Source organism: Gavialis gangeticus, unplaced genomic scaffold, assembly GCF_001723915.1.
Source record: "Gavialis gangeticus isolate Ggan-Ray unplaced genomic scaffold, GavGan_comp1, whole genome shotgun sequence".
Classification (NCBI taxonomy): domain Eukaryota; kingdom Metazoa; phylum Chordata; order Crocodylia; family Gavialidae; genus Gavialis; species Gavialis gangeticus.
This window is the reverse complement of record NW_017729034.1, coordinates 28,758,880-28,771,395: the sequence shown is the minus strand read 5'-3', so window position 1 is coordinate 28,771,395 and position 12,516 is coordinate 28,758,880. Positions and strand designations below refer to the sequence as shown.

Here is a 12,516-nt window from a genome sequence, read left to right as displayed (position 1 = left end):
CCCCCCCCCCCCCCTCCCATGGCTGGTTGGCCATTCCTTGGAGGGACTTGACCCAGGACATGGTGTCAGTGTCCCTTCTGCTGCTGCCTGCAATGAGGGGATTTAACCGCCCACCCCCTTCCCCTCAGGCTACTGGTGTCTGGCCGCCACAGCTGCAGGTGCAGTGCAGAGCCTGTCAGTGCCCACATTCTCTTCCTCTCCCCCCCCTGAAATGGGGGGATTAAACCACTGCTTCCTGTCAAGCTACTGGGGTCTGCCCCACCCCTGCTCCTGGAGCAGTGAGGGGGATGAGGGGCTGGGGACACCTGGCAAGGGCTGCTGCCCCCTTGCCGGGCAGACCCCACAACACTCCAGAGCAGGGTTTCCCACCCCCACAGCCAGCTGGAGCAGTGATAATGCTCTGGCTAGGGAGGAGAGGGATAGGACGAGCCCTGCTTGGCTGGAACAGACAGCCTAGCCCAGCCCAGGGCTGCAGAGCATGCTGGGATACTGAAGGGCTCTGATTTAACTTAAACTAGGAAGGGGTCTGGGACACAAGTTCCATAAACCCATTTGACCTCAATTGGTTAATATTACATTCAACCAGGTTTATCTCAAACCGGTTTGAACCATTTTGAAACTGGTTTATATGCACTGAACCTCTGTTCTGTTACAGGTTTAAACCAGTTTCTGATCACTTAAAGCAGTTTACGTGTAACTTCTGTCCCTAGCCCTAAAGTTCAGCATTTCATACTATACGTGAATTGCACAAGTCCCGTAAAACATGTTACACTTTTTTGAAAGTGTGTGCGCTCCAAGATGATTTCAGTGCTATTCCTCATCTTTCTTGCAGAATTCTCTAAGACAGCAGTTAGCAACATTTTTGGCCAGAGAACCAGAATGACCCAGCTTGGGTCTGAGATCAGATGGGCCAACAATGGGACCTAGCTGTTGCCACTACGCCTGTTGCCTGGCCATGGTGGGAGCGCAGCCCCCTGCTACCAAAGCCATCCTTTTCCCCCCACTCCCTCTCCCAACCAAATCCATTGGCTCTGAAGGCTGTAGGTTGCTGATCCCTGGCATAGGAGAGAAAGTAGAATCTTTCAAAATGGTTGTCCTCAAATTCTACCCTTCTAGTCAGGTTGACACATTGCAGTTTTGCATCCACAGTAAGTCACTAGAAAACTTGATTTTAGAAACTGAGCTTCCTTGGCTTCTGACTTCAGGTGTGGTCTCCTACAATTGTCTGTTGTCAAACTCCTCCAATTACTAACATATTAGAACTACCGGTGTCCTTAGGGAGTTCAGCTGCTACATATTTAATTATATACTTTTAAGGTAACAACATTCATGTAGTATGGGCAAGCTAGGAGTGCCTCAGAAAAACAAGTCTGTGTTATAGCCTGAAATTCACTTAAATAAAAGCAGCAGACTAGCAGCTTGAGTAAAACATTAACAAGTTCCCTATGGAGTCTCTGTTTCTGTGCTAAACTAGATGCCAGTTAAAAAGCTAACTACAAAATATGCTTGATCCAGATGGATCAACTCCTAAGATTACACACATCATGCTACTTGGAAAACTAGGATTTGCGCATATATTTGTTTTTAATGACCAGCTGGAGAGTTTGAATTATGTGGATTTTGGTGGCAGTTTTTGTAATAGCTCCAACCCGTCACCAATAGGTCCTATAAAACTTCTGCCAGCAATTTTTGTTGTGTCTCTTCTCAAAGAAGTACATTTGGGGAGTGGGGAGGGGGCACCCTGAATCACTTTCCAGTCCTCCAGCATGGTAGTGCTTCAAAATGGTAGGTCCTTTCACTTTGTATTCTTTTATCTGCTTTGAGAAAAGCATTAAAAAATAGACAAGCTCAGTTACCACACAAAGCAGAGTGAATGAGGTTTCTTGAGAGCTAATTAGTTTGCCAAATCTAGTAGGAGATTCTAATGAATACAGAGTACAGCTCTGATAGTTTGAGGTCTCATGGACGCAGAGGCTAATAGTGTAAAACTGCTGTGCAGGGTTGTGTTGCAGTGCAACTGTCCGTTCTTGCCAGCAGTTTCATTAGTAAGCTTTTCGGGGAATGCCTTTACTCAATAATGGCTCTTGACAGTCTTTTGTGCCCCATTTTAAGCAGGAAAGTTTATCAGAAGGTCACAAAAATGAATGGCCTTCAAAAGAGCCTTGCTGAATGTGTACACTAAACAAGGAGCTTTGGGAGCAGTAGTGTAGCACCACTGTTCACTATGCTGCTCTTAAGGGTCTACCAGGGCTTCCATTATACAGTCCATTTTTTTGAGATTTAAAATTCCCATGTAAATAGTCTTTGTGGCTAAAACTTGGCAGATGATACAGCCTGAAAGCACAATGTCTGTATCTACATGGAAATAAATACATTGGCTGAAAATTTTTAATTTACTAGTTGTTGTTAAATTTCTTGCTATCTGTTGCAGTAGTGTAACTGCAAACTGCTTTTTTAAATGGGTTTTGCAGATCACTAGTGGTGTTTAATATAGAATGTAACCATAATTTTCCTCCACTGCTTGAGGTTGGACATGCTTCCATTTCTGATAAATGTATGCAATGCGGCTTAACTTTCATTCAGTGCCTTGCATACAAATCTGTCGTAAACCATTTTTCATCTGACCTCTTCATCTTCCTTGCATTTACAGGTAGAACGTGTTTTTACAGGTAATATGAGTGTCTAAACATATCTGAACAAAATATCATGTTGGTGACCAGCCAGGAACTGAAGGGGGGGGCAGTGCTTAAATGCACATGAAATATAGCTGCCAGGGTTGCAATTTGATTTAGGACAGTCCCACAGGGTTTCAAAGCACCTGGTATCCCTGCCAATATTCCAGACCAGTGTTTCTCAACCTTTTTTGTACCAGGACCCATTTTTAAACATCGATGGCTAGTCCCAACCCACTGCCCCCCAGCTCCAGGCCCCAACCCCCAAGTGTGGGGGGCAGGGGATTGGGTATGTGTGGAGCTCTGCCAGCCTTCAAGGGAGAAGCCTTGTTTTCCCACATTTTTCTCCTTAAAGGAGAATCCATTTTTAAAGTTTGTCGATCCATTTTTAAGGTTTGTTCACAACACTTACATATTTTCTTGTAACCCACGGATTGAGAAACACTGCTCCGGACCATGTTGTAGCTGCACTTTCTTTCCTTTTCTTTTCCCTCTGAGATGCTCCTTGTTTCGCTGAAGCAGTCTCACTCCCTAGGTGACTCTCATCAGCCTCAGCTTCATGACTCTGTTAGGTCACTCTTTGGCCATGTCTAGATAAGGGGGAGAGATTGTGTGAGGATTTTTTTTTTTTACGTACATATTTTGCACCTGCCAATTTAACTCATTTAAATACATTAGCTGGCTGGGACTTACCATCAGGGAGAGTCTAGGTCATGACTGCAATCAGTTAGTGAGTTTTTAAAGAAGGAAAATGGCACTTTAAACTGGTGTTTGAAAATACTTAAAACATGTTTAACTAATGTTTTAAAAACTACTTATTTTCCTAGTCCAGGAAAGCCTTTTATCTACAATTAAGTATTAAGTCATGTTTGAAAAGTGTTAATGTGTTGGCGCTCACATTTAAAAACACCTGATATTTTCCCATTTTAGATAAGCCCTCATATGTTCACAGAAAAGGGAGAGGGTAGTTTCTGAGGAAGAGAGAGGACTGCTGAGCTGCCAGAGTGGAGGCCTTCATGGGGACTATACACAGGGGGCGCTTGCGCAAGTCATCGGAAGACGCTTCTGATCATGCGGTAACTTTTGCACTCTACACAAAGTGCTTAAAATTACAGCATGATTGACCTTAACAGCTGGTCCGTATTTGATGGTGGGAGCTTGGAGCCTCCATGCACTAGCCAAGGCCAGAAGGCAAGGGTTGCTGTTGCACACCTCACAGCATGCTCCTTAGACTCCCTGGGCTGCGGAAGAGGACAGAGAGCGGGCGCTGCCCCAGTCGCTGCAGGGAAGCCACGTCCTTCTCCGTTCTCTGCCTAGGGAAGCCAGTCAGGGCACCCCCACCCCCTGCAGTGTAATTTTGTTAATGATAACATTTCCCTGTTTACTTTTGAGGGGCTATCCAGATTAATAATCTTAGAATAGAAAGGCGTATTCCTATCCTAAATTTCTCTCAGAGTAGGTTGCATTGCATGGCATAGTTAAGGCAAGGCACAGACAGGTGAAGTAGAACAGGAGTTTAAATAAAGGATCTCCATGCAGAAGTTAAACTGTAATTTTTACCAGAAGCACAAAGGGAAAAAGTTAATCAACAAACCATGTAGGTTGTCAGTATATGTTTGAATTTGCCTTTACATTTTTTAGGATGCTTTTATGTTTACAGAGCTCATCTTCTGCCGGATCCTGTAATAATGAAGTCATAATCTTGTGATAACATGTACCATTGCCATAATTGAAATGTGAAGCATTATGACTTCACTCCAGGCTATACTACAGGGTGAGGGGAATGTGGGAACAAGTCATTTCTGTCAATAGCTTTGTCATTTTGCTATGTATTGAGAATAAAGGAAAGGTTATGTGGGAAAAAGAATTCTACTTCCACTTCATTTCTAATTGGGGAAAATTCAAATTCAGGAGGTTTTTCTTTCCTTTTTCTTTTAAGGGAACTCGGCGCAAATGTTATATTTGGTTGGTTACAACAGTCTGCAAGGACTGAAGTAGCACAGCAGAGGGAGGATGCCATACAGATCTTACGATAAGAAACAGCAGCTTGAAAGAAAAATTGTAGTTTTAAGTGAGAGCAATTAAATATTTTGGTACAGGAGCAATCGTACTATAGGGTGATACCAAGAGGAGAGTCATAAACAGTAGACTGGATAAAATGTTTGTAGACAGCAATATTAGAGGTCAATCCTTTTCCTTTCAGGTAGGCCTTTATCCTAAAATAACATCCCTGAAGCTTTCTGCAGTGATGACTGCCAGTTCAGTTCCATTAGGGGGAGCACTGGTTGAAGCAGTAGGGTAAATGCAGCTCCCATACATTCCTCTTATCTCAGGTGTGCTCAGCAAGGGTTAGAACAATTACACAGATGATAGGCAGCCAGGAGACCTGTCAACAGGCTCCCTGTCCATTCATTGCTACTGATGGAACTTTACTAGTGGGAAATATTTTGCAGAAACACGCAGTGATTGGATTGGGTAACATAGCAAGTCTCTTCCAGTTTTGTGTCTTGCATGTAACCCTTCTCCATAGTATATTTTAATTGTTCAAATCTCACACATGTTAAAGGTTTGACTGTCAAACATGCAAGTAAGCTTTAGATACTCTTATTAGACTAAGACAGGATTGCCAAATATAAAGGCCATGGGCCAGATACCTGGTGGACTAGTGGTGTGGCTGGGCATTGTGGTCTGCTGTGGAATGGCAGTCAGTGGCAGGAGGACAAACAAGGGCTGACAGTTCTGGTTGCCCTCCAGAAACTTTGCCAGTCACCTCTGCCCACGGGCCTACTTCCCTAGTAGCCTGCCCCTGCCCTGTGCTGGAACTGGAGCTGCTGCAGTGGCAGAGGGCATGTAGTGGCGGCAGCTCCAGCATGGGATGTGCAGTGGGATCTGTTGACACTGCTGCATGCTCCAGTCCATAGATGCCACCACCACATGATATGGTCCAGAACCAACCAGTAAGGAGCCCCAGAATCTATAATCCAGCACAGGACAGAAGGTGACTTGGATGCATCTGGACTAAGGTTCTTGAAGCAAGGTCTGTTTTTCACTTTGTGCCATGCTAAAACATTGTCAGTGTTTAACAACAACAAAAAAATTAAGTGAAGTTTTACATGTGTAATAAATTCAAACCTTTAAGGCTACTTCTTTTTTTTTTTACTACCACTTTTTCCTTGCATAAAACCCACACCTTTTTCACCAAAACCAACTGGAGATGATTAGGGTGTGAACTATAGGTGAGAAAAATGAATCCACATGCGTCCGGGGGAGTGGTGGCAGCATTCAATTTCATAGCTCTGGGAACCAGGACAATCAAAGCTGCCACCATTGCCCTGATACAAAATTTCTGGACCTGTGGGGAACCTCTCGGCCAGATGACGTGGCCTGGCTTGTCAAATTGATCCAATGTGTGGGATTGGTTTGTGAGGTCAGACCCAGACCAAGCACAGGTGGGCTTGGACTTCACCAGATCAGTCCACAGGCCCCATCCAGCACACAGGGCTAGCGGCAGGCTCATCTCATTAGCTGCTGCTACTCTGTTTCTACAGGAATGTTTTTTTTTATTTCATCCTGACTCCAAAATAAAGTACATAGTATATATGGGGGCATGTTGTAGGCAAGAAAATATGGTCTCCAGCATGTCCAAAGAATCGGAATGGTTTTAATCCGTTTAGTGTATTCATTGCATTTTGAGCTAAATGTTTTGTTTGTCTTGGCTCTTCTCACCTCATGTTATGCTTGGAACGGTAGACTTCATACCTCACACATTTTCAATTCTGTTGTTGATAGATTTCCAAAAGAAGCAGCCAGATGACGACTCCACTCCCAGCACAAGCAACAGCCAATCAGATTTGTTCTCTGGAGAAACAAACAGTGACAACAGCAATACCTCTCTAACTACGCAGACTGTTAACTCCAACCAGCAACTTTCGACAGAACTGAATGTAACTTCACCGAGCAAAGAGGAATGTAAGTACATGAGCCCAGAGGAGAGGGGAGAGTAGAGGAGGCCTAAACACCTGCTCTTTTCTCAAGTACATTTGCCATCCACTCATAAGAAGAAGATATGACCTATCTGTTGGGGGATGGTGGGGAAAGGAGGAAGGAGAGTAGAAAATATTCAGAGCTGAAACAGGTGGTTTTAACCAAAAACTGAAAACATGAGAAGTCACAGAATTTCTTAAGCTCCATCTGTGTGTGCTAACTTACAGCTATTTGAACTTGAGTCAGGCTGCTCTTAATCGACTGTTTTGAGAAAGTTGTATTTATTTACTACATTACTGTGAGTAAATTATTGTATGCAGTAGTCTGAAAGCCAGAATCTTATAAATTCTGTCCCTGTATCATTTTAAAGGCTCTTCTTAAAATGATTACAGGCAGTACAGACTGTAATGTAAGGTTGTTCTTGACAGATAGTAAGTCTCTGTGGCAAACCTGATTTATCGGCTAAGCTTTGTGACCCAGCTCTTCCATGGTTTTCTGTGCATAGAAATTGTGACAGACTGACATCCTGCTTAAAGAGAGGGATAAGTTGAACAACCTTGGCTAATGCAAACTATGATCTAATGTCTTCCCTGTTTTCCTGAAAACCGTTCTAAACTTCTATGCACGTTGATGCTGTGTGTAATATTTTGAGTTTAAAAACTTGAATACTGAAGTTTAAGTTCAATGTGTAATTTTTAGTTTCGTTTTCTTCAGACTAAAGTCTTACTTTTCTGGAAGGTGGACTGTTGAAGGAATCTCTCTTGATCTCAGTACACTTGTAACTAATGAATGGCAGATAAACATATGCACCCTTTTAGTAGGCAAGCTGCTGGAGATGCCAAGGTTCTTAAACACTTTGAGGTAACTACTATAAATAAGAAGTCTAACAAAGTGCTGGGACAGAAGGAACTTTGATACGTTGCCACATTTAGCTTTGGTTTTGTTTAACTTACTAGCATGCTGAGGTCTTCAGGTGTTGTGAAATACCTGTTTGTACACAGGTAAGTAATTTTCTTTTACACTGTGTCAATTTTTTCCAAATGAATGTGAACAGTGGCAGTTTTTTATTTATACCAACTGTAACATGAACTTTGATTAATCAAACTCCAAGGCATTTTGAGATCAGTTGCTCTAATCGGAGTTAACTTGCAGCATAATTCTTGTCTCTCCTTCGTTCAAATAGTTGCTGATGGCTACCATCCATTACTTCCCTGTCTGCTGCTTCTCCACCGAAGAATCCATAGGGTGCTGTAAAAGCAGGTCTTAAAACACCTTTTCCAGAGAACACAGCAATACATTGGGCATTCACCGGTCTGATCTGTCAATCCCCTATTCACTCATAAGCCAAGATTCACCATTTGCTGCAGATAATGGAGTATTTCTTCCATGCAACTTGGCCATTTTTTGGGAAAACATTTCAATGAGTCTTGAGTTAAGCCATGTATAAGGAGTTTGTGGGGGGGTGAAGGGGTGAAAAAGAAGAAAAAGGGGCTACAAGGAGGCATGGAAGGGAGAATTAAATAAAATGTACTCCAATCGAGATTGCTATACACTCATGAATTTGCACTCCAAGGTGATGGATATTAAGCAGCACGGCTAGCAGAGCATTTGAAAATATAACCTATAAAAATATTCTTTACGACTTCCTGCTGGAATGGCTTTAAGTGAAATACAGTTGTGAGATTTATTTACAGTTCTAGCTATCTCTCTCTTCCCTCCCACCCCCACCTCTCTAATGAAGCTTAGTGTCATTTATCAGAGATAATTATACAACAGATGGAGCTTTTCTGATGGATAATGGTCTCAAAGTAGAAGGTTCTTTTCCATAATGAAGAATGCCCAAACTTTAAATGTCTTTTTTTTTAATTTTAATTTAAAAGTGGCTTTTCTGTACATTATTTATTTATTTTTGTAGCTAGTTCTATAAAGCATACGCTGCTCTCATTACAGCAACGTTCTTAGAAGATTGATATTTCACAGTACAATATGATGATATACAGCTTCACACTATACTGAATAGAATTGCAGTAATTCACCAAGAATCAATGTATGGGATCATTAAGTTAATCCCTATCACAGTGGAAAGATTGGAGTACTCAGAAGTGTTCTTTTACAGGAACTTCTCGAGCTGCGTTCTCTCTGTCTCTCTCTCTCTCTCCTTTTTCATGCTTTCTAAATGAATCCTACATCAAGGCATTTGCCATGGTAGTTGAGTCCACAGGATAAACAGATTGAACAAAATTGCAGCAAGCCATTTAGGTAATTAACAAAATCATTTCATCATGTTATGACAACTAAAGATAACCATAAAATTCTGCTGTGGCAAGATTCATACTCCGTGAAGCAAAAGTGCGCTTGTGCTCTTGCTCACACTCATGCTCTCCCCACTTCCCCCTCCCTCTCTTTCAGGTTACCATTTCTCTTTAAATATAAAATATTGGAGGGTAGTACCTAAGATTGGATTTTGCAGGATATCAGTTTGGCAATTTTTAAAGATTGTCTTGCAAGGTGTAGTGGTTTTTATAACTGATAACTTTTCCTCTGAACAGCACATTTACTTTTCAGGTCATCTTGTATGTTAGGGTCAAATTAGTATAGGTTTCCATCTTCTTCCACATTCAGTACTTGGGACTAAGGGTACTAATTGTCTGGAGTTTGGCCACTTGGCTGATCAGTACTTGTTGTTTTGCATGTGCAAGGTAGTGTCAGTGTTACAAATAGCATGCAGCAATCTAAACCGCATAAGGGAGATTTGTTTGGTAATCAGCCAATTGCCAACATACAGGGTGAGCAGTTGATCAATTTAGCCTTTCTCAGCCTCTCAGTGCTGTACTGTTAGCAGCTGTGAAACTGACTGGGTCCTTTCAATTGGTTGTTTCAGAGGCAAAGGGATCTGAGTAATAATAGTTTAAGAGTGATGTTGTAGCTGTGATGGTCCCAAAATTATAGATTTCATAGACATTAGGGCTGGAAGGGACCTTGGAAGATCATCGAGTCCAGCCCCCCGCCCAAAGGGCAGGAAGTCAGCTGGGGTCATAGGATCCCAGCAAGATAAGCATTATGCACGAGGCAAGGATTTCTTAGGGTGCTATCGTTTATTGGATTAACTGTATACCTGGGATAAAGTTAGACAAGCCTTCAAATGCAAGACTTTCTTCATCAGGCAACTACATAGTTGGTTCAGTAAAAGATACTGCCACAAAAAAGCCTTGCCTCTGAGTAACAATTAAAGAAGCCTGAACTGAGATACAAACTATTGAGCAGAAGACTGATAGGCTCCGAGGCACAGTGTAATAAAGCATTATTAAAGTGAGAAAAGCTGTTCACAATTTGTTTTTGTATGAATTATAGTAGGGTTTTAGTGCTGTTGTAACTGTGATGGTCCAGGAAATATGGGAAGTAAGGTTGGGTTTTTTTGTGTGACAGATTTTATTGGCCCAACTGTACAGTTGGGAGAAAGGTTAACAGACTTTTGTGTACAAAATGCCCTTCTTTAGGTCCAGGAAAGAACCCTTCTTGCATTGGCTTGGCTGGCTTTTGTCAGGTATTTTGGTTGAAGTTTTGAAGTCTCTTGTTTCTTCACCAGCCCTGAAGAAGGGCAGCTTGTCTAACATCTCGCCCAACTATATCTGTGGGCCAGTAAAAGATATGGCCCAAAAGATTTGCTGCTTCTAAAGGATTTGGCAAATGACTAGTGCCACTGAATGATTTTAAATGGCTGCCTCCCTCTCCTACAGACATCTGAAGTGGTTCATGTGGATGTATATCCAGAGTAGATTTGTGACTAATTTATGACTAGGATCCTTGAAGTACTGGCGCTTCAGTCTGGACTATACACAGGTGCCCCACACCCTCAGTTTAACTATATGGGTTTTAAAAATTAGTAAATTTACTGAAATAAAGCTACTTCAGTAAATATTACAGTGCTATAATTGTGCCCACATTAGGATTGCACAAAATTTATATCTATTTCTAAGTACATATAACTAGTAAACCATCTCTTTCCTCCTTGCTGGTCCCTTTTTGTGTGGTTGTTCATTTGTTTCTGTTTGGGTTTTTTTGTTCAGGATGTGCAAACACCAGTTTCTTTGCCAACACTAACCTAGGATTAGATGGTTGCTCCAATAATGTTTTGCTGGGTTTATTAGCTGGTGGGTATCTGTTAAATTGATTTGCAAGTGGAAGAGGGAGCCCCCTCCAAGCTTCTTCAAAAACCTACTTATTTAATAAGGTCCTCTCTCTCTCGGTAAAGAAAAGGTCACAGCACAGAATAATTTTAGTCTCGTGTCAGCCCTTCATTTCTTTCTATGGGCTGTCACATTTTTCTTTCTCTACACAGGTGGACTTAAAGCTGACACTGTGCAGCTTTAAAGCTAACTCTGCATTGTAATGTGACAGGAAAAATGTCAGTGTGAAAAATTCCATCTCTGGCAGCTGGATCAGATTTGATATTTCAGTAGTTCTTGGTTTTAGATTACATAGTTTTGTTGTAATTATGTGCTTAACTTCTTGCTGGCCTCCTTGAATTTGCAAATGCTGTAATAGGGAGAATAATTGCTCGTGTTCCTAGATCAGTCATAAGCACACATCTCCAGTGCTGAAGACTGTTTAATTAGGAAGTCTGCAAAAACGCTCTTCATACATGTGCAAGATTCCATGGTATTGTACATACAGGCATTGTGTCAAAGGATGGGCCAGAAGAGTCATTGGTTAGGGAGCTACCGAAATTGCGATTTTACAAAAATCACAAAATCTAGCATTGCCTGCAAAAGTGGGCAATGTCCACAAAATCCACAGGAAAAAAAGTAGAAAACCTACTAAAAATAAAATGCTGGCTCCCCAGAGGGAACCAGCAGACTTCATGGCTCTGTGGCCTAGCTGCTCAGCCCACTAACGGAAAGAGGGAGGAGACAGCTCACACAAAGAGGAAGCCAAGGTGCTGAGAGCTTCCTCTTATGTTGCTCCGCTCCTTTCCACCCACTAGCAGTGAGGGGCATGGCTTCATAATGGACAGCCTTCACAACCAATTAACAGCAAGAGGTGGGGCCATATGATGGACAGCCCTTGCAGTCTGTCAGTGGCCAGGGTGGAACCACCAGGGTGTCTAAGCCAATCAGGTGCGGGGGGGGAGAGGCAGGGACACCATGATCATGCAATTGTTAGATGTTTAAACTGTGAGCTTCATGGTGTGGGGACTTGTCGAAACACTGTTTGTAAAATGCTATGCATGCCTACAGTGTTAGAAAAGTAATGAATATTTTCATTAGTTCCATGCTCTGAATGAGAAATCGCATGCCAGTCATTTCACTTCCGTCAGGATTCCCTTATGAAGAATGCACACAGAGAGATTCATCCTTTTCTAAGTGTCTCTTCTCTGACAGCCTTAGACAAAAACAAGGTTTCCAACAATTTGTAACTACTCCAGGTTTTTGCCTTTTGCTTGAATAAGTCAAAGTTAATAAACTGAGTCAGACATGACAGTTTTTGCTTTATACTATGAAAATATTTAATATTTATATTACAGTGGTGCTTTGTAAACAAGAGAGAAAACAAGGCTGTTCTTTGTGAGACTGACAAACATTTTTGAATGCTCAGTTGAAGACGCTTTAAAGGATTCTGATTTTCAGAGGGCAGGTACTCATCATTGTCTGAAAACTTGGAGACATCCAGGGAGCCTGGATGTACGCAAGCAGTTGGCAGTTTTGCAAATCTAGTCTGGTCTATGGTCTTTACCCTGAAGAATTCTGTTTCTAAGCTGATGAATGAAATAAGACAAGGGAGAAGAGAGAAATGTTACATTCAGATATGCTTCTGTAATTGAATTAATTGTGTAAAGAAATATTGACTTATCCCACCTCTT

General features: G+C 41.9%; 1 protein-coding gene across 2 annotated transcripts in view; it reads left to right on the top strand.

Annotated features, from left to right (window-relative positions):
* Nucleotides 1-12,516, top strand: part of ZFAND3 (zinc finger AN1-type containing 3) — a 244,475-nt gene that overhangs the window by 145,050 nt on the left and 86,909 nt on the right. For both annotated transcript variants that reach the window (XM_019526985.1, XM_019526986.1), the window contains one exon: nucleotides 6,462-6,641. In XM_019526985.1, the coding sequence (XP_019382530.1) occupies nucleotides 6,462-6,641 (180 nt within the window). The remainder of the gene's footprint in view (nucleotides 1-6,461; nucleotides 6,642-12,516) is intronic.